Source organism: Stenella coeruleoalba (assembly GCF_951394435.1).
Source record: "Stenella coeruleoalba genome assembly, chromosome: 7".
Taxonomy (NCBI): Eukaryota; Metazoa; Chordata; class Mammalia; order Artiodactyla; family Delphinidae; genus Stenella; species Stenella coeruleoalba.
In genome coordinates, this window is record NC_137153.1 from 72028830 (window position 1) to 72052527 (window position 23698).

General features: G+C 40.5%; 1 protein-coding gene across 1 annotated transcript in view; it reads right to left on the reverse strand.

Annotated features, from left to right (window-relative positions):
* The window catches only part of DOCK8 (dedicator of cytokinesis 8), a 223036-nt gene extending 213777 nt beyond the window's left edge, over positions 1-9259 (reverse strand). The window contains exon 1 of the mRNA XM_079926384.1: positions 8330-9259. Coding sequence (XP_079782510.1) covers positions 8330-8382 — 53 coding nt within the window. The 5' untranslated portion in view covers positions 8383-9259. The remainder of the gene's footprint in view (positions 1-8329) is intronic.
* Positions 9260-23698: the final 14439 nt, after the last annotated feature.

Below are 23698 nucleotides of genomic sequence, written 5' to 3' on the forward strand. Positions count from 1 at the left end.
ATCTTCCCGGACCGGGGCACGAACCCGTGTCCCCTGCATCGGTAGGCGGACTCTCAACCACTGCGGCACCAGGGAAGCCCTAAGTGCCTTTTTATGATTTCGTTTCTGCCTACTTTTCTCTTCATCTCTACCACTCCCCACCCCCACCCCCCCTCACTCACTCTATCCAGACACACTGGCTCTCTTTTCTTCCAACACATCAGCCTTACTTTTGCCCTGGGTATGGCACTTGCTAACTAACTCCCCTGCCTGGTCCTGGCCGGAGCTCATCTCCTTAGGGATGCCTTCCTTGACCATTCCATCTTAAGGTATCCACACACCTGACATGGCCCTTTTTACATTCTCTAAATACATAGCACCATATCTTACCTGCTATTTCCTTTTCATTTCCTGGTTTATTTCTTTATTGTCTTCCCATTGGAAAAATGACTTCTTTCAGGACAAGAACCTTGTCTGCTTATTCACTGCTCTATCCTCACCTCTTAGAACACACACTGCCAGGCACATAGTTGACTACAATCAATATGCATGAAATCAGCCAGTGAATAAATATTTAGTTGTTTCTCAAGTCCAGCTGATTCCCCTTGAAGTATCTGTTGACGCAGACCCTTTGCTTTCCATGCTCATTAACGCCAGCCTAATCCCAGACATCACCTCACGTCGGAATGACTGCAACTGCCTCCTTACCCCTCTCGTGGAGCCCCCTCGAACCCATTCTTCGCACTATACCAGTTTCATCTGTCAATCACCTCCCTGTCCTTCAGGCCTGGCTGAGGCCTCACCCCCTCACCCTCTAGGGCTGCTACTCCTTCCTTCCCCTCTGAGTTATGTCAACATTTCATTCCTGCCCTTAACCCTCACCTGGCCATGCAAGCAAACACCATCTCTTGTGTTCACTTATGTGAATCTGCTCACTCCAGCTGAATTTTGGGGGCATAAACTTGTTGTTTTGGGGGTTTGGGTTTTTTTTTTTTTTGTTTCTCATAATGCCTAGAGAGAATCATAGGCAATCAAAAAATTCATGTGAGTTGAATGAAATTATTGGGTAGAGAACAAGATACAATAGGCAAATTGGAGACATATACACACTACTGTATATAAAATAGATAACTAATAATAACCTATTGCAGAACATAGGGAACTCTACCCAATACTCTGTAATGGCCTATATGAGAAAAGAATCCAGAAAAGGGTGGATATATGTATACGTATAACTGATTCACTTTGCTGTACAGCAGAAACTAACACAACATTGTAAATCAACTATATTCCAATAAAGGTTAATTTTAAAAAATAGGCAAATTGGATACCCCTTCTAAAGGGATACTGTGAGAACAGGTAGTGATTTAGAATGAAAGAGTAAAATACCAGTAGGTAAAGCAAACCAGAGGCAATCCTGTTCCCATAGAGAACAGAAGGCCAGCATTGCCTTGAAACAACGCTTACGGTAAATAGCAGGATAAAGTGCATTTTTACTGGACTTTGAACCCAAGTTTTTCTACGAGCAAAAGGGAAAGGGGATGGTCATTCTGGTGTAAATTACTGCATGAGGACAAAAAGCACCCCTAACCCTAACAACCCAGGGCCTCAGGGGGGTAACTTCTTGATGAGACCCCAAGTTCTCTTGAGTGTTCAGAGGACACAGCACAGAACTGACTACAGAGAACTCAAACAGCTCCAACAAAGAAGATGTCTGCTATGTGCTGAGTATTGCCCTGTGTAGCAACAAGGCAAAGCAGAGATTTGGGGAAAAACATTTCTATCCATGGCCTTTCTTCCCAGTTTGCCTCATTTGAGGTGTGGTACAATAGAGGAACTACATCTCCCTGATCAAACGGGGGAGAATCAGCCCAACCATGCAGTTTTACCAAGCCCCAAATATCCCCATAAGGATTTTACATTTGGTAGTGTCTATATTGCACAACTATTTTAATCCCTAAAGAATGACTTCAGACGTCATACAGGGATCTGGGAGAGAAGCTGAATAGGAAGAGGTAAGAGACATTGAAGAGAAGGGGTCAAGATTTCTAATACAGTCTTAAAAGAATGATAAAACCAGGCGGGGGTGTGAATGTGAGGAAATGAGAACTTGTAGGGCCACTGGCAGGCGTGTAAATAGGTATAACTTTTCTGGGAAGCAACTTGGCCATGTGTAGCAAAAGCTTGAAAAATGCTTCTTTCCTTTAAGCAAGCAATGCCACTTCTAGAAATTTTAAGGGAGTATTTGCACTAACACATAAAGATATATACATAAAACTGTTCATCAAGCGCTGTACAGTATTATAAAAAAATCAGAAACTATCTTAAGGCCCAATCATAGAGAATTAATTCAATAAATCACTGTATATCTAATCAACACAATTTTATACAGCCTATGTAAATTATAATGTAGCTCTACATGGATGAACATGGAGAGTTCATACATTTAAATTTAAAAAATACAGCATAAAACAAGTGCAATGTGATCTCATTTCTCTAAAAGTGGAAAGATGTACATCCAAATATTAAGAGCTATGACTTATGGGTAATAGAAATTTTTGCTTGTTGTACTTTCCTACTTTTAATGATGAACATGGATGAGAGAACAGGATGTGGATGAAACACTGGTTCTGCCATTGCCATTTCTGCTTTTCTGATCCTGCATCTGATCTAAACACAGTGGGACATAACATAATGGTCTTATACCCTAGGCCAACTTTGCCAGTTTGTTTGATTCCAGCGCACCCTGCATACAGATGCCTTCCTATATACTTTCAGAGATATCATTCTGTTTTTATTCTGCGTACCCCTAAGTTGTCAATGTAGCAAACTATACTACTAAAGTGCAAACTCTAGAAGCACAGGGACCACACTTAACCACAACTGCATAAACTCTGTTGTAATTTCCTAGAGCCTAGAGAACCTTTATAGCTGCTGATTGGTAATAAATTAGACTGAACATTCTTGGGAAAAGGAATAGCACATTCCTGTTGCTTTAGCCACTGATTATTGACCAAAACATGAATAAGCACCTGGTGTTTACCACTGAATAGAACTAAGCACTCTTTTTTCTTAGCTTCCTCCAGCAAGAAGTCTGAGTAGTCACATCCCTGTCTGTTACAGAGGATGGAAGGCTGAGGTGTTTTTAACATCATCTCATTCCATCACTAGCTCTGTGTGGGGAGTGGAGATGTGAGACCTGGTCCCCTGAACTCTTCCTCTCTCCCTAGGTAACCACATGACATAATTATATTTTCTTTGCCATGCAGAAGTAAACACTGACTTTACATGTACATGTGAATTGTCAGAGCTCAAAGAACTCCAATTGAAAAGCTCACCCTGGCAGAAGGTTCTTTCTATTGTACTAGATGACTGAAGTTCAAGCGGAGCTTTTCCAAGAATCCAAAAATAAAATGATTCTGAATGTGAAAGACCAAAATTCTGAGTTCAATTGCCTGAAGCCTCTTCTCGTGGTTTTTGGTCTAGAACACGTCCGATGAATGAAGCAATTTCTGAAAGCAACCACATCCTGCTCTGCCATCACTACTAAAGAACAGCACTGTTTCACTGCAGACGTGCATGTAGACATATGAATACATATATTTTATGCTTGCATCATTTTTGCAGACAAAATTAGCAAACACTTCTCAGGAACAGCTCAGTGCCTTCTTCTTGTTCTGGTCTTTATGCCGAAAATTATTGGGATTGTTCTTTTTTTATTGAAGTATACTTGATTTACAATGTCATGTTATGATCTCATTACACTGTAAATGTCAATGTCACTTTGTACATTGGGGACGCGGGTTCGTGCCCTGGTCTGGGAAGATTCCACATGCCGCGCGGAGCGGCTGGGCCCGTGAGCCATGGCTGCTGAGCCTGCGCATCCGGAGCCTGTGCTCCGCAACGGGAGAGGCCACAACAGTGAGAGGCCCGCGTACCGCAAAAAAAAAAAAACTGAGACAGTAGCATGGTGTATAGTGGTTTAGGGAGAGGATTCTGAAGCAAGCCTGCCTGCATTTGAATAACAGCTCTGGTCTTAGCTGTTTGTGACTTCGGACAATTTTCATAAGTCCTTAGTGCCCAGTTTTTCCATCTGTAAAATGGAGATAGTAATTGTTCCTACATCACAGGGGTGAATGAGTTATGATATGCATAGACCCATACCTGCCATACAGTAAGAATTATACAAGCATAAGTCATTATTATTTACCCCTTTCAATCCTTAATGTCCAGAGGATCATTAATATTTTTTCTACATTGTGCATTTTTCCTCTCTTTACCCAAGGTCCTTACATTACTTTAATATTTGATCTAGTTCTATATCCTGTGTTTGAAAGAAACTAAGATTTTGTTTAATGAATTTTCAGAATAGTAATAATAATTTTTTATAACACATGAAAGCCCTAAACGCTACTAAGAAAGAAAGGTAGTTGATAAGACTTGGCGCTCATACAAGGAATGTATTATGACACTTAATGCAGCAGTGCCTGAATTCCCCAATGCAAACATAATTATGAACTGCTTAATTCAGATGTAGTCTTTCCTTTGCGCACAGGAAGTTAGTGACAATTAAACTGAAACAAAGACAAATATCTAACACTTATAAGAAATTAAACTTTACTCTTCCAGCTTAGAAAAATTCAGTGGTAGATCTTTTCTCTTGTATCTCCCCAAGCTGTGGGTTCTAGAGAGATGTTCAATTGTAACACATCATACGATCACATCATACAATTACACTTGGTGCTCAAAATGAAACAAAAAAAATATCCTATGATGATTTCCAACACATGGAAATTTAGGTTTCATAAGAATATGAAAGAGCCAGGGCCATCATGGGGGAATGGGCACTGGTGGGCATTCCCAGGTTCCTCCTTCACTTTGGTCCTGCCCCTAGACTGGGCAATGCTGCTTGCAGGAAGCCAAAGAATTTGGGAACAATGAGGAACATTCTTTTCCTACTGTGAGGTAGTCTGCTCACTCTTTCTTTAGGCTGGTATGGGCAGAACTCAGCTTTTTACAAGTAAAATTTTTAATATATCAGATATGAGTATTTCCTTTATAGGAAGCACATTGATTTAACCCCACAAACATTTTTTAATGATAGTTTGTATCATTCAGGGTAGAAAGGTGAAAAATATGCTGAATGTACTGATGGCCATATTTGCAACATTGCCTTACTTTTTTAAGTTGATCTATTTTAAAAAAAGAATAGTACATAGGCATGCAAGGGAAAATATTTTCTTTTCCAACTTCAAAACTGCAAAACATCACAGTTTGTTTACATGTTAAACACTGATCAGAACAATTTGCAATGCTGCTACTGAAAGGTTTTTTTTTTTTTAATTACTTACTTACTTGCTTTTAAAGGAAATTCTTAAGAAATGTGGATCAAAATAGCACATGCCCAATTAAGAACAGTCTTTGGAGCAGTTTGTAATCCCAGCTCTGCGTGTGATGTTTGCGTGGCCTTGAACAAATTACATGGCCTGTGCAACTACCTCTCCAAGCTTCATTTTCTTCTTCTGTATGAGACGTCAGGTGAGTCTCATAGGGTTTTTGTAAGAATCTAACAATATAATCTGTTAAGCACATAATACAGTGTCTGGGACATACTAAATGATCAATAAATGATGCATTTTAATATTATCTTAATACTAGGTATGCCCTTATTAATCCATTCCTTTGAACAATAATTTCTGCCAAGCTCCTCTGCATAACTCTCTACACAGTACACAAAATGCTTCCAAAGGGAAAATAGAACCCGCTAAACAGGAATATCCAATCCTTATTTTTGCCTGAGGATTAGGGAACATTTTAAATTTTATTTAACTTGAGGGGGGCCTTTCTTGGTCAGATTGCATCATGCATTCTGTTTCACTGGGTGTGTCTGGTATCCTCAGCACAGAGATGGAAGACATATGAGCAAGAACTTCAACCCCAAGGGGGCTCCAACCTGCTACTGGCATCATTGTTCCCAGCCCATTGGTCCCTGCACAGGAAGTTCTCCAGCTTCAGCTTTCCTTCCTACCTTTCTTTCTTAGAATCTTCAAGTTGGTGGCAATGGAGATGATGACGACAATGATGAAGCTGATAGTAATGTGGATGAAGCCAGCTAGCATTTATTTAACATTTATTCTGAGCCAGGCACGCTAAGCACTTTGTATATATTATTTCACTTAATCCTCTCAACATACAAGGTAGGTATTGATACGATGAATATCTCCATTCAACATATAAAAACTCAAAGTTTAGAGAGGTTAAATAGCATGCCCAGTGTCACACAGTTAGTCTGGTGCAGAGAGCCAATCGGTAAGCAGATGAGATTCCAGCCAGGGCCTTTATTCTTTTTTTTTTTTAGAATCTTTGTTTTTATTTCAGTTTTGATTATCTTGTTTCGTTGGATTAATAGACTAGTATTTGTCATGGTTACACAGGTATTATTGTTTTTTTAAATTAATTTTTATTGGAGTATAGCTGCTTTACAATGTTGTATTAGTTTCTACTGTACAGCAAAATGAATCAGCCATACATACACATATATCCCCCCTTTTTTGGACTTCCTTCCCATCCAGGTCACCACAGAGCACTGAGTAGAGTTCCCTGTGCTATACAGTATGTCCTCGTTCGTTATCTATTTTATACATAGTATCAACAGTGTATATGTGTCAATCCCAATCTCCCAATTCCTCCCACCCTCCCACTTACCCCTCGGTATCCATACATTTGTTCTCTATGTGTCTCTATTTCTGCTTTGCAAATAAGATCATCCATACCATTTTAAGTAAGTCAGAAAGGGCCTTTATTCTGAACCCCCAGGCTACACCAACCCCACTGCTGCTTTCAAGACTGCCTTGTAGGGATCAGTGCAGGTTCTACTGCTCTCCTCAGATTAATTCCACCCAACCCCAAGGCTCTAACATATTTCTGTCAGTCATACCACCTGACCTGAAATTCACAGAGACAGAAGAGCAGCAGCTATGACAAGTGGTACATCCATCAGGAACTTCAGTTTGATTTCCCTCAGCCCCCAAACGAACTGCCCCTCCTGCATGGCAACAGGCACGAAACCCGATGCAGAAAAAAATCCCCATAGGGAAATCCCTGATATACTTTATGCCTTTTGACTACTACCTTTTGGCCTCCAACATTAATACACAGTACACAATAATAATTAAACTCATTTTAAAGATGAAGAAATAGTAAGGTAAGAGAAATGGTTTGCTCACAGCTACACAACAGGTGGAAATAAAAAGGCCAGTAAAGCTCAATATGCCCTCTGCAAGACCTTACCACCTCATTATTCCGGGCTTCTAATTCCCCGTGGCTGAAACCTCTTCACAGTCTAGCAGCACAAAAATGGACTGTGGAACTAGCCTTTCACAGGCTCAGCTAAAAGAAGACTAACTAATCCTAGAGCAATGAGGGTAGTAAAATAATAAGTTGACCCTTCAGGATGAATTTCATATTATCTTTTAACCAGACAGTCTAGATTTCTCAGGGCACGACAAAAATGTCTCCAAACACTTCTCGGCAGTTTTCAGTGGAGGAAAAACTGCAGTTAAAGCACCTTTAGTGAGAGCAGTAGATGTGCTTGCATTTAGTTTGTGCAATTTTCATTATGAATTGGATGGTGGGTTGGATCTATGTCCTTAGTTCTTTGCTGGAGTGCTAGAAATGTAAAAATGTCAGCCACAGGCCATTCCTTTTTGTTTATTTAAACGGAGAATTTAAAAAATCACTTTTTCCACTTCATGGCTCCTTTGGACCAGAGAATAAAAATAGCGATGTCAGTAGGAGCCAAACTTTTTTCTGGAAAAATAAAACGAGAGGGGAAAGCGTCCTCTTCAGAACAACCGAAATCTTGAAGCAGCTGCCTCAAAGCCAAAACTCTCCTCATTTCAACCACTTCTTCTCTCGCCCCTTCTCGGAGCAGCCTCAAAGCAAGGCGCAGTTTATGAGAAACTCCGTGGCGTGCCCAGCACTGCTAACCGGGCGTCCTTCCCACTACCCGGGCCCGGCCACCTGTCAACCCCGAGGGCGGCGCGGGCGAGGCGGGGCTGGGGACGTGGCTCCGGGAAGAGGCACTGGTGACAGGACCATCAGGGGAACTGGGATTCTCGGGGAGGGGCTGGCTGAGCCCAGCCCTCGGGCCATCCCGCGCTCAACGGCCCCACCGCAGCCGCCTCGAGGCCCCGGGCCCCCCGCCGTGTCTCGGGCGCCACTCCTCCCCGCGGACTCCCTGGGACTCTGGCGGCGGCAACCTCCACCCCCACCCCTTGGAGCTGCCCAGGCGCCGCACTCCACCAGCTGGGGCGGTGCGGCCGCGAGTCCGCCGCGGGGCGCCTCTTACCTGTTGATCTTGAGCGCGAACGCGCGGCGCTCTGCGCTCGGCAGCGTGGCCATGGCGCGCTGGCGGCTCTTCGGCCTCTAGGGTCTCGTGAGGCGCCCAGCGGGGGCCCGGTGCGCCGCAGGGCAGCAGCAGCACGTGCCGAGCGGGACGCGAGCCTCATCTGTCAGTCGCAGCTGGAAACTTCCGCATTTCCACCTTCAGCGCTGAAATCACCCCGGGGGAGGGCCCAACCTCAGAGCTGCGGCGGCCAGCCCTGCCACCCGGCGCCCGGCCCGGCGCCCAGGGAGCGGAGCGCGAGGAGGGTGTGGACCCACCGCGGAATTGCCCTCCGGATGCTCGGACCGCTGGCGCGCTTCTTCCCGGGGCCCTGACCTCAGGCAGAAAGGAGCTCGGGCGGATGACCCGGCGACCACTGAGCGAGGCCGGAAACTCCATCTGCCCGAAGCTGCGAGGCTGCCAAAGGCCTGTGGGCAAGAGCTGGGAACGCGCGCCTTCCGCCCGCCCCGCACAGCTGGCGCGAGGTCGGGAAACCAACCCTGGAATTCTTTGCGCCAGGCCTTGTTAAGTGTTCGCACCATGCCCTGGAGCAGGCAGCTTAAATTTAACAAGAAGAAAAAAAAAAAAAAACGTTGGTGGAAACTTCAGGAGACATACCAACTTTCGCAAACGGTATGTCCGTCATCCTTATTGGGGTGACTTTAAATAAATACGAGTCCATGCAAGGAATAAACAATTTTTTTAAACCTCGAGATAAATGCTTTTCTCTGGAGAAACAGTGCACAGCACTTTCCTGTGATTCAAGCATATGCTGCAACCCTGTTTATTTCAGCTTCAGACCGAGAAGTGTATGAAGAAGTTCAGCCCCAAACTCAAGAAAAATATCAGAAAAGTCCCAGTGCTCACTGGAGTGGAAAAGTCTGTGTTTACCGACTTGCTCTAAGTTTTACTCTGCTAGAGCACTCCGTATGTAATGCCTCTGTTTGTCAACTGACCCTTAAAAAAAATACGAAATCGAGATACGTTTGGTTCAAAGCTGCACTACTGTCCAGTAGGTAGCCACTACCCACATGTGGCTATGGACCACTTGAAATTATAGTTAGTCTGAATTGAGATGTGCTGTGTAAAATTCGCACCGAACTTTGAACACAGTACAGACTGCCTTTCTTTCTCTGGTTTCAGCTAGCTCAGGTAGTTTAGTAATTCTTCAGAGCTGGTTAGGTAACTCTCCTCCCCCTCCCCACTTCAAGTATCAATGGCTTTAAGCATAGTATAAGACACAGGTCATAAGTGAGACATTACATAGACTATGAAACGAGACCCAAAGAAAAGAAAACTTTTTGAAATGTGGAGTTTCTGACTTTCAAAATTCTCCCAGGTATGTTTACCACACTGGAATTTATAAGCAAAAGATGTACATAGAAAAATACTAAGAGAACAATTCAATAATAACAATTCAATACCTCTTCAAACTGGGAACAAACAGATGATTTGTAGAAAATTGTTTTACATTAGAATCTTCAGTCTACCGTGTACTAAGTCAGCCTTTCGGATGGGCTTCTCTTAGTTTCTGAATGATGGTGACATACACTTTCATACAGAGCAAAATATATTGTTGTCCACACAAACATAAATAAAATGTAATGAGAGTATCTCAAATTTTCAGAATTTGCAATTAAGGAAAACTTTTGTGTGGGGGGGGAGAGGGGGAGGAATCTTAAAATCTCCCATCTTATGTCAGCTTATGCTGCATTCAACTCATTCACCTTAGCATTTGGTACGTAACTATGAAAGTAAAGCCAGCATCATTATCCTCCATCCCATCAATTCCTTAGTTAGAAATGACTGCAGATTTCCTTAATAGCCTTTTGGTAATTCACCATGAGTGTGTTATCCACTAAATTAGGCAAATGCCTATTTTTAAATATTCTATCTGCTCTTGGGTACAGTCACAGATCTCTGGCAAACTTCAAAAATAGCTAAGTGCCTTGCTTCATTTCTCACTCCCTCCTATTTCCCTCTAGGGCTTCTTTCCTAATTGCCACTCTGTCCAAAGCCCACTCTGAAAGGCTTCCTTCTTTCCACACCATGTGACATCTCTAGACCTTCCTCTTTCTCTGCATCTTTGTGTCATTTGATTTTGTTTCTCACCTTTATAAAATTCCTCCCTTCTATGACAGACCTTATATCAATTATCCCAAATTCTCCTGTAGTTTTCTCCATTTCTTCTTCTTACCTCCTCAGAAAGCCAATCTCTTTCTTTACATTGCATCTTACTTATTTTTTACAACAGACAAATAACACTTACCTTGTACCAGGGCCTGTATCAAGCGCTTTTCAAATATTAATTAATAACAACCCTTAAGTAATAACATTATCCTCACTTTGCAGCTGGGGAAACCAAGGCTCAGAGAGGTTAAGTGACTGGCCCGAGATCACAGACTAGTACGGGGCATTTCCAACCCCCCCAGATATTTCCACTTAAATATCTTCAAACTCCACAAACATAAAACCGAAACTCTCCGTCTCCTCTACCCAGTTGTATAAGCTTGCTGTCCCTCCATAATCACTCATTTCTGTTGGTGGCACTATTTCCCACTTGCCAGTTAAAAACTTTGGAATCATTTAATGGAGGGGAAAGCAGGAAATCTGGGTTCTGGCTTCAGGTTTTCACTATGTGATCCTGAGCAAGTCACACCCTGTTTGGACCACAAAATTCTCCGTCATAGAATGACCCCATCTGCTCTCTCTTTATAATGTGTCAGCTCTACTTCTTCCTCTTCTTTACCCTTCAGATCTAATCAGCTAACAAGGCCTGTCATTTATTCTGTATAAACATCACTCCTTCATAAGTATCACTGTTCTCACTGCTTCCATTCTGACCCAGCCCTTATAAATTAATGTGTGGATGACAAAAATAAGATTTTAAATGGCTCCCTGCCTATAGCTTCTCCTTATTCCAATCCAGTCTGACTCTACCACTGTATTAATTTTACTAAAATACTGTTTCATCATGTTACTTCCCTGCTCAATTAACTTTGGTGGCTTCCTATAGCCTCTATGACCAAGTGTGACCTTCTCCAACTGGCTTATAGTGGCTTCTCCATGTCATGTAAGTAACTCTATCCCTTACCTCTTTGTTGAAGCAAGGAAGATCTTCAGCTAGAGAAATCAGTGTTATTCCTGCCTGGGGCCTCCTTTGCTTATGTCATTCTTCTGCCATCCCCACCAGACATCACATCCAGTCTCTCCCCATCCTTTAAAGTTTGAGTCAAGTTGTCAGTTTCCACCTCTACCTAAAGGAGTGTCTCATTCAGTCTGACAGCACCCTTTGTTTAGTTAAATAGGTCGTTACCAATAAACACAGCCTAGTGGAATGCAAGGTCCATAGGACTATAGAGAAAAGGGTGACATTTGTGCATTTCCTTCCTTATTTTGCAAGCCGACCTCCATCAGCTTTCACTCAAATGTCACCTTCCATGACCATCTACTTAACATTGCAATGCCCCTTTCCCTAATCCTGACCCTCCCTAGCTCCTTTTCCAACTTTCATAGCATAGTTTTTCTCCATAGCACTTGTCACTATCTGACATACTACATATTTTATTTATTTGCAAGTTTATTATCGCTCATGCTTCTAGACTATAAGTTCCATGAGTGCAGGGATTTTTGTTTTATTCCTTTCTCTATCTCTATTACCTAGAATAATGCCTGGTACAAAGTAAGTGTTCAATAAGTTCTTGTTGAATAAATGAATGAAAAAAAGCAGACACTCAATAAATATTTGTTAAATTGAACTTGAATGGGAGTGGCCAAGTTCATGTGTCTTTCAGAAGGAAGTTAGAGCCTTTTTTACTCTCTTGAGTTTTTCAGTTGTGCCTTTTTATGAATATCTTCCAGCACTGTTTTGTAGTTATGTCTTGGGTTGAGAAATCAAACTAGCACATAGGTTACAACTAGCAAGTAGATCTCTTTATTATCGTCTTGTAATTGAGGACAGATATAGAAAGATTTGTTTGCTAGTATTTAAATCCAGCCATAGCTCAGATATTAGAATTTGGAGTTTCTAATTTTCTCCACTTCATTCCTCATATTGTCATAAGAGATCTGTAAATATGAAAAGAATAAAACTAAGAAACTTTCCCTTAATATGTATATATTAGTCCCCCTTATTCATGGTTTCACTTTCCACGGTTTCAGTTACCCTCGGTCAACCAGTCTGAAAATATGAAATGAAAAATTCAAGAAATAAACATAAGTTTTAAAATGCACACTGTTCTGAGTAGCGTGATGAAATCTCCCGCTGTCCTGCTCCATCCCACCACAGACATGAATCATCCCTTTGTCCAGTGTATCTGCCCAGTAGTCAGTTATATATATGCATATATATAAAACCGTCTTGGTTATATATGCAGTATCACAGTGCTTGTGTTCAAGCAATGTTGTTCACTTAATAATGGCCACAAAGTGCAACAGTAGTGACCTGGAATCCAGATATGCCAAAGAGAAGCTGTAAAGTGCTTCTTTTAAGGGAAAAGGTGAAAGTTCCTAAATTAATAAGGAAAGAAAAAATATTGTATGTTGAGTTTGCTCAGATCTATGGTAAGAATGAATCTTCTCTCCATGAAATTGTGAAGAAGGGCAAAGAAATTCATACTAGTTTTGCTATCACACTTCAGACTGCAAAAGTTATGACCACGGTATGTGATATGTGCTTATTAATATGGAAAAGGCATTGAATTTGTGCAATAAGATATTTAGAGAGAGAGAGAGACTGCATTCACATAACTTATTACAGTATATTGTTATAACTGTTCTATTTTATTGTTAGTCATTGTTAATCTCTTACTGGGTCTAATTTATAAATTAAACTGTACCACAGGTATGTATGTTTAGGAAAAATCGTATGTATATGCTTCAATACTATCCACAGTTTCAGGCATCCGCTGAGGGTCTTGGAACATATCCCCTTTGGATAACGGGGTGCTACTGTATACACACATATTATATACATGTATCTTATATGGTTCCTTTACTATGTATATTAGTATTTTAAATGTAGGAGTTAGGCCATATTCTAATGTACAATGCTATTTCATATTCAATAGGAATATTCATACTATAGCATTTTATACCTAGAAGGACCTTGGATTAATTCATGAATGAATGAATAAATTCTCTCATTATCATTTATGTGCCTTCCATTAATCCCCCAAACATTTACCAAGTGGTTCCCATATGTCAGGTTCTGAACTAAATGATACTAGGGGCAAAATCATTAACAATACTTGTTCCCTGACTTCCCAGAATTCACGATCTAGGTACAAGATACACGTTACCAAGGAAAGAAGAGACTTATTCCGTGGGACAATGCAGGAATGTTTTCCTGCACAGAACTCTGTGAGAGTGAGGAAGCACAGACAGGAAATGATTTATTCTTGTGGACAGGGTGTTGGCAGAGAAATTGACGCTGAGGAAGAATGACTTTACTGACCCAGTGACATGGAAACTGGTCTTAAATGACAAGTAAGCATTCACCAGGCAGAGAAGAGTGCATTCAGGATATTCCAGGCAGAAGGAGCACTACATGCAAAGGCAGGGAGCCAGGAGACACTAGTGCCCATCCCAGGAGTCAAAAGTAGGATGGAGTCCAGCGGTGCAAAGAGAAGTGGCGAGAAATGAAGCTTGGAAGGTGGGCGGGACCTGAATGTGAGGGTCCTGTTAAAGAATTCAGACATTATCCCAAAGGCTGTGAAAACCACCAAAAAGGGACTGCTGTTTCTATAAAGGTCATTGCCACCTGGCAATCCATGATAAGGACTGTCCCGTAGAGTACAGACACAGGGTGGTAAGGATTATGTCTCCAGATCTGGCATTGCCATCCCCGTCTTCCTCAGCCTGAGCACACATACACTGGACACTAATGAAGAAATAAATTGCTCTTTACAGCAGGATTTAGGCAATTTTCCCAAAGTCATATCGCATGGAAAGAGGGAGGATTTATGGGGGATAGAAAGTCAGGTGCTGGTCCTCTGGTCTGGTTACCTCTGCCCCTCACTGGAGTGCCCCACACGTGTATGGTTACTGCCTCTTTATTTAGCCACTTTCCCATCAATCTACCATCTTCTCCCTAAAGAATCAGTTACCCATCCCTTGGTTTGTTGTTATGTCTGGGCAATTTCCCAGGCATCCACTAAATGTTGCACTTTCTCCTTCCCCTAGTTTCCACTGTCCCTACAGGGGGAAAAGTTGGGTTCTGATCCACGCCTGGGGGGGTTTAGTGGTGGGCTTCTATTCTAGGCTGCAGCTGACATTTTTCATGTGTAAAATGTGGTTAATAGTGATACCAATTCCAGGATTGTTAAAAAGATTAAATAATATAAAACGCTCATAGTAAGTGACATATAATTATTCCTATTATTATCACTGTTTGAAATGTCTACAGAAGCAAATTACTAAAAGTCTAAATAAAAGTAGTTTAATCTTTAAGTTTATTACCCTAGTAAACCGGAGGAAGGAACTAGGTCAGTAACTCAACAACACCATCAAGCGCCCGGGTTCTTTCTATCCCTCCACTCTGCCCTACTCCGTCCATTGGTCATGTTGGTCATCCCTCTTATGACCTCATGACTACAAGCTGGACTTGTAGCCACGAGGTCAGGACTCCGATTAGCCACAGCACACACCAGCACCCCAAGAAGAGAGAAAGAAAGAGGCTAAGGCTTTCTCCATGAGAAACTCTGCCTTTCCCAGAAGTCCTCCAGGAAACCTGTCCTGAGAACTCACTAGCCAGAGATGGCTCAGAGGCTGCTCCTTGACTGCATGGGAAGCGGGGAAAGTATCTAGAAACAGAAGTGGGTGATTATGTTTGGCTTAGAATTACTCTGATTCATTCTCTTGAGCTGCAAAAACAGAAGAGGGACAAAGGGGAGAGTAGTTGTTGGATAGGCAGTGAACAGAGGCTGCCAGACTCATTTCATTGAGATTAAATAAGACGAAGCACATAAAGGACAGAACATACTGCTGGTTATCGAGTATGCACTCTCAGAACATGTGGGCTGTGATTTTATTATTATTTGACATTTGTACTGCTCTGGAGCCATATAAATTGGGGTTTTCCCCCAGTTTTATTGCAAGATAATTGACATACAGAACTGTATATATTCAAGGTGTACAACATAATGATTTGACTTACACTCATCACAAAATGATTACCAGAACAGCTTTAGGGGATGGAAGACATCCATCATCTCATGTAGATACAACATTAAAATTGTTTTTTAAATTGTTTTTTACATATTTACTATTATTTCCTCAGAATAGAGTCCCAGAAGTGGAAATTGTTAGGTCAAAGTTATAATCTCATGCTAGAAATGCCTGCATGTAATCATGAGGAAATAGTAGACAAACTTAAATTGAGGGACATTCTGCTGAACAATTGCCAATCTTTTAAAAAATGTCAGTGCCATGAAAGACAAAGAAAGGCTGAGGAACTGGTACAGCTTAAAAGCAACTAAACAGCCCGAGCAACTAAAGGCAATGAGGGATGCTGGAGTGGATGGTGGATCAAGAAAAGAACACCATAAACAAAACTACTGAGGCAATTGGCAAGATGTGCCAGCTGACTCTGTATTTGACTCTGTATCAAAATTCCATTTTCTAAATTTGATACTTACACCGTGGTTGCATAAGAAAATAAAGACAATAGCTTTATTCTTAGGAGATGTACACTGAAGTATTTATGCTAAAGGGCAGAATGGTATGATGTCTGCAGCTTACTCTCAGATGGTCATCAATGATGATGACAATGATAATAATGTTTATAATACTAAAATAAAATTGTAAATAATAATAAATTAACTAAATCAATCTAGATGAAGAGTATGTAGAAGTTTCTGCTCTGTAAATTTGAAAACTTTTCAAAATAAAAAGTTAAAGATACAAAAATTACAAACATAATTTTGGCTTTTGTAAGTTTGTGGCAACTTATAAGCAATGTATAAGAGGCTCTTTCATTATACGCTCACTAACACTGGCATTCATTTTTAATTTTTGCAAGTTTACTCAACTAAAAATAAATTTTAAATTATGTGTTTATTAGTTAAATGAGTTGAATATTTTTCCATGTTATTTCATTATAGAGTTGTATTTTTCTTGTGTGTCTATTTGTATCTTGTCCCACTTGCCTATTAAAGCCTTAGAGTTTTTCTTGTTGATTTGTGTCCACCCTTTTGAGTAATATGTTATCATTGTAGGTTATCTCTCTTTAAGGAACTATGATCTCCCTAAATACCTTGAGCTATTTGGAGAAAAATGGAAACCAGACAAGTTTACAGAATTTTAGAAATTTTGTTGGCCCTGGGTGACTGTCAACACGAGACCGAATTTAATATGCATTTTTGAAATGCTTTTTTCCCATTTCAGTGTTCTTCAATATCCTCCCAGTCACTTCACTCCACCCTATAGCCCCACATATTACCATAAGGATTCAGGTAGCATGACAAGCACCAGGACACTTTCAAAAGATGGAAAAGCAGGCTGCATGGTGATTCTTTGTCCAAATTTTCCTGACTCAATGTCCCTTGGTCCTCGCACACCACTGACTGGGCAGGACCACAGATTGGATGCCATACTATGGTACAATTCAACCATGTGATCTTTGCAATTCTTGTAACAGTGTAGCAGCACGGTGCTGGTGGAGAGTGATATGCAGAATATAGATGTTAAATTCAGGTACTATGTCTGCCATGCCCGCAAACCTATGTCCCAACCACTAACAATTTATGTCTTTTAAGACAAAAGTTCTCAAACTTTGAGAAGATTAGAATTACCTGGAGAGCTAAGAACAAACACAGAGGCCCAGACTCATTGAAACAGGATGAAGCATAGACCTCTATAAGTCTGCCAAGGTCTCCAGATGATTCTGTTATATACCAAAGCTGCTTGAGACTTACCAAATAAAATGCAAATATCCTCAAAGGGTATAAGATTAAAAACCATGATCAGATGAAGTTTTAGCTTGGATTATTTTAACATAGTTGAGAGGGGATAGCTTGAAGAAACGTCAGTTAGTATAGGCAACCTGTATTAGCAGGCATACCGTGAATTTAGAATCCTGACATGGTTCTCTGTCCAGGACCAGATCATCATTCAGCAATAAACTTTTAAAAAATTCAGTACACTTTTAAAAATTGTGAATCACTATGTTGTACACCTGAAACTTATATAAGAGTGTACATCAACTATACCTCATTAAAAACTTAAAAAACAGATTAAAAAAATAAAAACTGAGTATACTAATGTAAATGTCCATGTAACCCATCCAGTGAATATATGACTGATAAATGGAAACAAAACACATCTTTATTATGGTTTCCCACTGCCTCTTCAAAAGTGCATGCAGCAGGGATAAACCTTGCCAATCCCATATGGGAATGTGGGCAGGTCCCATTCTCTTACTCTTAGGTCAAAGTTCTTGGTTGCAAACGTAGTTTCAAGTCTGAGACCAGAACGTCCAGCCCAAGATACTGATCAAAACTCCACCTTAAATTTAATGGCAAATATTCCCCCAGCTGGGGAATGCTTGAGCCTGGCAGCCTGCAGAGGCAAAGGAGGGGAAGCATGCATGGTTGCCTTCTTCCCTCCACTTTGTACTATTTTCCCTTTCTTTTCTTCTCCCACCACGGCTGGCTAGCTAGTTTCTGACCTCTTGGGGTTGGAGGAATGGTGAGTATAAGAAAGCTCTTATTATTCAAAGCTGACTCTTTCCTTGGATCTTTTTAGGTCTTTTGGAAGATTGTTTTCCTAGAGATTTCTCTCCTATAAGTCATTTTACTTGGTTTCTTCATTTCTATGCCTCCTGTTTACTTGTGACTCCTTTGCAGCTCCCCTCCAATTTCCTGCTGCTAGGGTCCTCCACTCTCTAAGTGACCCTACTTGATGGGTCCCCCAAATGACCCTTGGTTGGATCTTTTCCATGTGGCCCACACCCGATTCATTGAAACTGCTCATCAACTCCTTGGCTTGACAATCCTGGCTGATCTCAACACAACCTCTACCTTTGTGTCCCAGGCCACTTTAACATCCTTGGTCAGGCATCAGGCAGCATACTTGTGTGTCTCCCAGCTGCAATAAAATTGTCATTTCAAGCTCTAAAATGTGTCTTGGAAGCCTTGGAAGGAAGCTGCAGCCCTCCCTCATTTATGTCTCCTGTCCCCACAGGCAGAAATGGGAACTCTCCTTGGCAAAATCTTCTCAAAAACAAAACAAACAAACAAACAAAAACACTTCAGAAATCCTGTGGGATCCAAGAATCATGGAAATGGTTCTCAGAATTTCCTTGGTAAATTCTGCATATTACCATCTGATCTGGTTGTGGAATATCTTATTTGTTGTATTTGTTTATCCCAGTGGAACTTACATTTCAGCATATTGTTACTATAGTCTTAGATATCCTGCCATTAAGCCACATTTAGGAAGGCCATAGTTCAGGGCATTCTCTTCCCTAGATTAGGAGCTCTTGGAGACTGCAGTAGATTACTGGAAAATGCTACAGATGATGCTTTATTTTGCTAGTAATTTTTTCAATGTATAATAGATGTAGAGATAAGTACACAGCAATAAATGTACAAAGTAAACACATTCATGTAATAATCACCCAGCTCAAGAAAGAGAATATTACTAGCTTCCAGAAGCCCCCATCTTACCCTTTCCTAGTTGAGTTCTCACAAGGGCAACTAATATCCTACTAACACCATATATCAGTTTTATCTGCTTTTGAAGTTTGTGTAAATGGAAGCTTTTCTGCCTGGTCAACATTTTGTTTGTGGATTCATCCATACTGTTGTCTTCAGTTGGAGACCATTCATTCTCATTACTGTGTGGTCATGCTATGAATATATCTGGACAGTTAATATTTGGTCAATGACTCTTTTCCCTCAAGGGTAGCTTAGAGGTTGACTGTGGCTTCCTAGACCTTCCCGGATTCTAAATAGAATCCACAGGTGGATTCTCAAATCACTGTAAAGATTTGTATGGGGTGCCATGACAAAGCAGTTGAATTGTTTACAATTTTTTTTTTTTTTTTTTTTTTGCGGTATGCGGGCCTCTCACTGTTGTGGCCTCTCCCGTTGCGGAGCACAGGCTCGGGACGCGCAGGCTCAGCGGCCATGGCTCACGGGCCCAGCCGCTCCGCGGCATGTGGGATCCTCCCGGACTGGGGCACCCGTGTCCCCTGCATCGGCAGGTGGACTCTCAACCACTGTGCCACCAGGGAAGCCCCTTTACAATTTTTAAAAGACTGTGTAAAAGGTTATATTCTTTCAGGGAAAGAGTTTATTGCTTCTCCCCATTCTTTGTATTTTATCCCATCAATCTGCTCTTTTAATTTGGCTGATTTTGAATCATAGAATATCTAAGCTGGAAAATCACATCTTCTGAGAAACATTTTGCATAAATTCTGATAACAGTTGTATGAATTTCTATCTTCTCAGGAATTATGATAAGAGGTTTATCACATAGGCCTCAAGAAAAATAACAACAGATCCATTCACAGTAACAACTGGAGATCATAAATACTTTTCTGATTATTCCTTGCATTTTACTTTACCATTATATAATGGAATTTTTTCCCCCAATTAAAACAGAAGGCTTCAAAGCATGACAGATTTCTATCTGAGAATAAGATGACATTTAATTTATATATAAATTAAAATTCATATTTTAAAATTCTACAATGAAATTCAATAAGTATTTTGCAAACTTGTCAGCATTTACTTCATGGATTAACATCCACACTACAGTTTTAAATGTGGGAGTTAAAATATTATCTGTATTCTGAATAGTAAATGTAAAGTGTTAAAGATGTGTGTTTTATGAAATCCTGTTTGACATATTTTAAAATGTCATTAGAACATTATTTTAAATGAAAATGTTTTTTTCATTCAGACTGAGGTGTATGTATAACTTCATTCGTTTATTCATTCATTCATTCAACAAGATATTTAATGAGCACCTGCTATGTGCCAGGCATTGCACTAGGCTATAGACATGTCACACAAATAAGATGATGTTGCCACTGTCCTCAGGAGCCTATAGTTTAGTGGAGTTGAGATATAGATAAGTAAATAAATAATTTCTAGACAGGATACTCACTGTTTTAATCAGGCAAACAGGATTCTGTATGTGTTACAGAAGCACACGAAAGACACCAAATCGATCCTTGGAAAGTCATGAAATCTTTCCCAAGGAAGTGATGTGTAAGGTGGGTAAGAAAGTAGCCAGATACAGGTTAGAAGAGTGGTCTAGACATTTGGAAAGACAGAAGCAGCTGGATGCCATTCACTGACATAGGGCATATAGTATGGGAATTGGATTGGAAAAGGAGAAGGGAACATAATTAAATGACCTGTGGACATGAAAATGAACCCGCAAGAATCCCAGAAAGAAATTATCATTAAGATAGCATAGTGGAGTGAAAGGGGATCAGGACTCAGGCTGACTTGAATTTAAACCCTAGTTTCATCACTTAACAGACATGTGAAGCTGAACAAACCCTTTAACTTTTCAGAGCCTCAATTTCCCACTGTGCAAAATGGGGACAATAATGTGGACATTGCAGGGTTGTAGGGACGATTAAATGGGATAATGCATGTAAATTATCCCATTTATGGGATAATTATGCATGCTAGCCCAGTGCCTAGCACATACTGAGCACTCAAAAATTGGAGGCTGTGTTATTTCAGAAGAAAACCAGGGGTTGGGGGAAGATTAATACTTTTGACTAAAGCCAGGAAGATCTGAAATTTTGCAAGATTCCTTTGGCCAAAATTAAAGCTACTAGAATTAGAGTTTCCTTTTCAATTGACAAGTGAACTATAAAAGTGAATGAACTTGTGGCTGCTGAGATAAAAGCATGAGTCAGAGTTGTAGTTTCTGCTCTGTGGATACAGTTGTCGACCAGATACACTGAATGTGGGGATGGCCAGTAGCAAAATTATAAAGCAGGCCTGTTTGTCTTCAAACACTCCTGAGCCAGCTTTTAGTTCCCTTGTAAAAATGCAAAACTGACTTCTGATTTGGGGTGATCCATTGAATATATGCATTTACTTTGGCTTTTACTTGAAACCCAAGTAAAATGACAGTAAAGGAATTGCTTTTTAAGGCAGAAATCTTCAATGACAATGAGATTAGGAGAGAAGATAAGAACAATAAGATTTTGGGATTTAGAAGCCATATAGACAAGAGGTATCCAATTTAATAGACCTGAGAAAGATGCTCCCTTACCTTGCCTTGGAAAAAGCTAGGAAGTACCTGATTACATCAAAGACCTCCCAAAAGACTGGGAATATCAAGTACCTCTGGAAATGTGGATAAAGTTTGGGTTAAAAACAGTGGGATTGGTTTGTAAGTGTGTTTAAGAAGTGGTTAGATCCATAGACCTTCTATTCAACCCTGTATAGCCAGATAACTGTCCCTCTCCCAGCCTGTCAGAGGCTGCATATGGTAAAATAGAATTACTTTCAGGGAACACTTGGCACATTTGGGGATGAGATTCAATACCATAAACAGAAACATTTTTGGAAACATTTACAACCCAATAAAATCCCAAGTCTTTTACCTCTGTTCTAATTTCAGAGCACTGTGGTAATTTCTCTCCGGTATCTGACCACCTTGAGAGGAAAGACATCAAGAGTGCCCCCAATAAATGACCTAGCCAGATGACTTAAAACTGAAGCTGACAGTCAACAAGGCTTACCCATGGGGTCAGAACTTCCAAGAAGCTTTTTTAGTACCTCATTCCTAAATTTGAGTAGACAACCAAAGATTGTCAGACACCTAAGGAGAACCAACTTGAAAGGTAGAGACCAAAACAAACAAACAAAAAAGCAACTGGAAGAAACCAAGCCTATGATGGGATCAGAAAACTATTATAAATATCCACAGAGGGATAAGAGGTGATTTTGAACCCATGAAACAAGAATATTATGTTATTTTTTAAAGGAACATTAAGGGAATAAAAAAGGGGACCTGGGGATTAGCAGAATAAAAAATTCAAAGAAAGTTTGAATGATAAAGTTGAGCAAATCTCCCAGAAAGTAGAGCAAAAAGACAAAGGGGTGGAAAATAAGAGTTAAAAAAAAAAAGTGATAGGACCAGAATAAGAAGTTCAAAAGCTGCATTAGAGCAGTCCCACAAAGAGAGAGACAGAGAAAAATGAAAGAAAGGAAATCATCAATAAAATAATTCTAGAAAGTTCAAGGAGAGGACATGCATTTACATACTGTAAGAGCTACTGAGTGCCTAGATAATAAGTGAAATTAGACGCACTTCAAGGTATATTATTGTGCAATTTGAAAACACTGGTGTATTCATTTGCTAGGTCTGCCATAAAAAGATAAAACAGACTAGGTAGCTTAGAAATTTATTCTCACAGTTTTAGAGGTTGGAAGTCCAAGATCAAGGTGTCATATGACCCCGGGATAGATTTTTGTATAGAATGTGAAATTAAAGGAATACCTGATCCTTTTGAACATATGAAAAGGATATTTAAAGTGTTTAAGAGTTTGAGATAAATTAGTGATAAGTACATAATAGTAAGCAAACAAACAAAACTACAAGAACAAAAACAAAAATGCTATTAATTTCAGGGAAAACAAAAAATTGAGTAAGAAAGAAAAATATATTCATAGGACACCCTGAGGCTCAACTGTGAATATCATGTACACAGTCATAACAATGTTAAAATCAATATTAATTTAGCCATCATAAACATATTGAAAGTGTGGGGAGATAGAAATAGTGTTTGTACTAGGTGTAGGTGTAGGTGAAGGATGAAAAAAAAGTTAAATTTTCCTAGATCTGTGGTTATATGAAAAAAAAAATCATTAATCTGTACACTTAAGATTAGTGAGCTTTGGGCTTCCCTGATGGCGCAGTGGTTGAGAGTCCGCCTGTCGATGCAGGGGACACGGGTTCGTGTCCCGGTCCGGGAAGATCCCACATGCCGCGGAGCTGCTGGGCCCGTGAGCCATGGCCGCTGAGCCTGCGCATCCGGAGCCTGTGCTCCACAATGGGAGAGGCCACAGCGGTGAGAGGCCCGCGTACCACAAAAAAAAAAAAAAAAAAGATTAGTGAGCTTTATTCTGTCTGTTTTGGCTCAATTAAAAAAAAAACTCCAACAATTATTGTTCAGGTTTCAACCTAGGATTGCAAACTCAAATGCCGAACGGGGTTGGGCAAGGAGCTTAACTGAGGGAAGCAGTCTTGGTAAGTTTGAATAAGGAACTGGTGGGATGTGACAAACTGAAGAGCATGTGCTCTGAACACGTGCTCTGTTCCTCAAGTGGACTGCTACTGCTTAGCTCTAGCCAT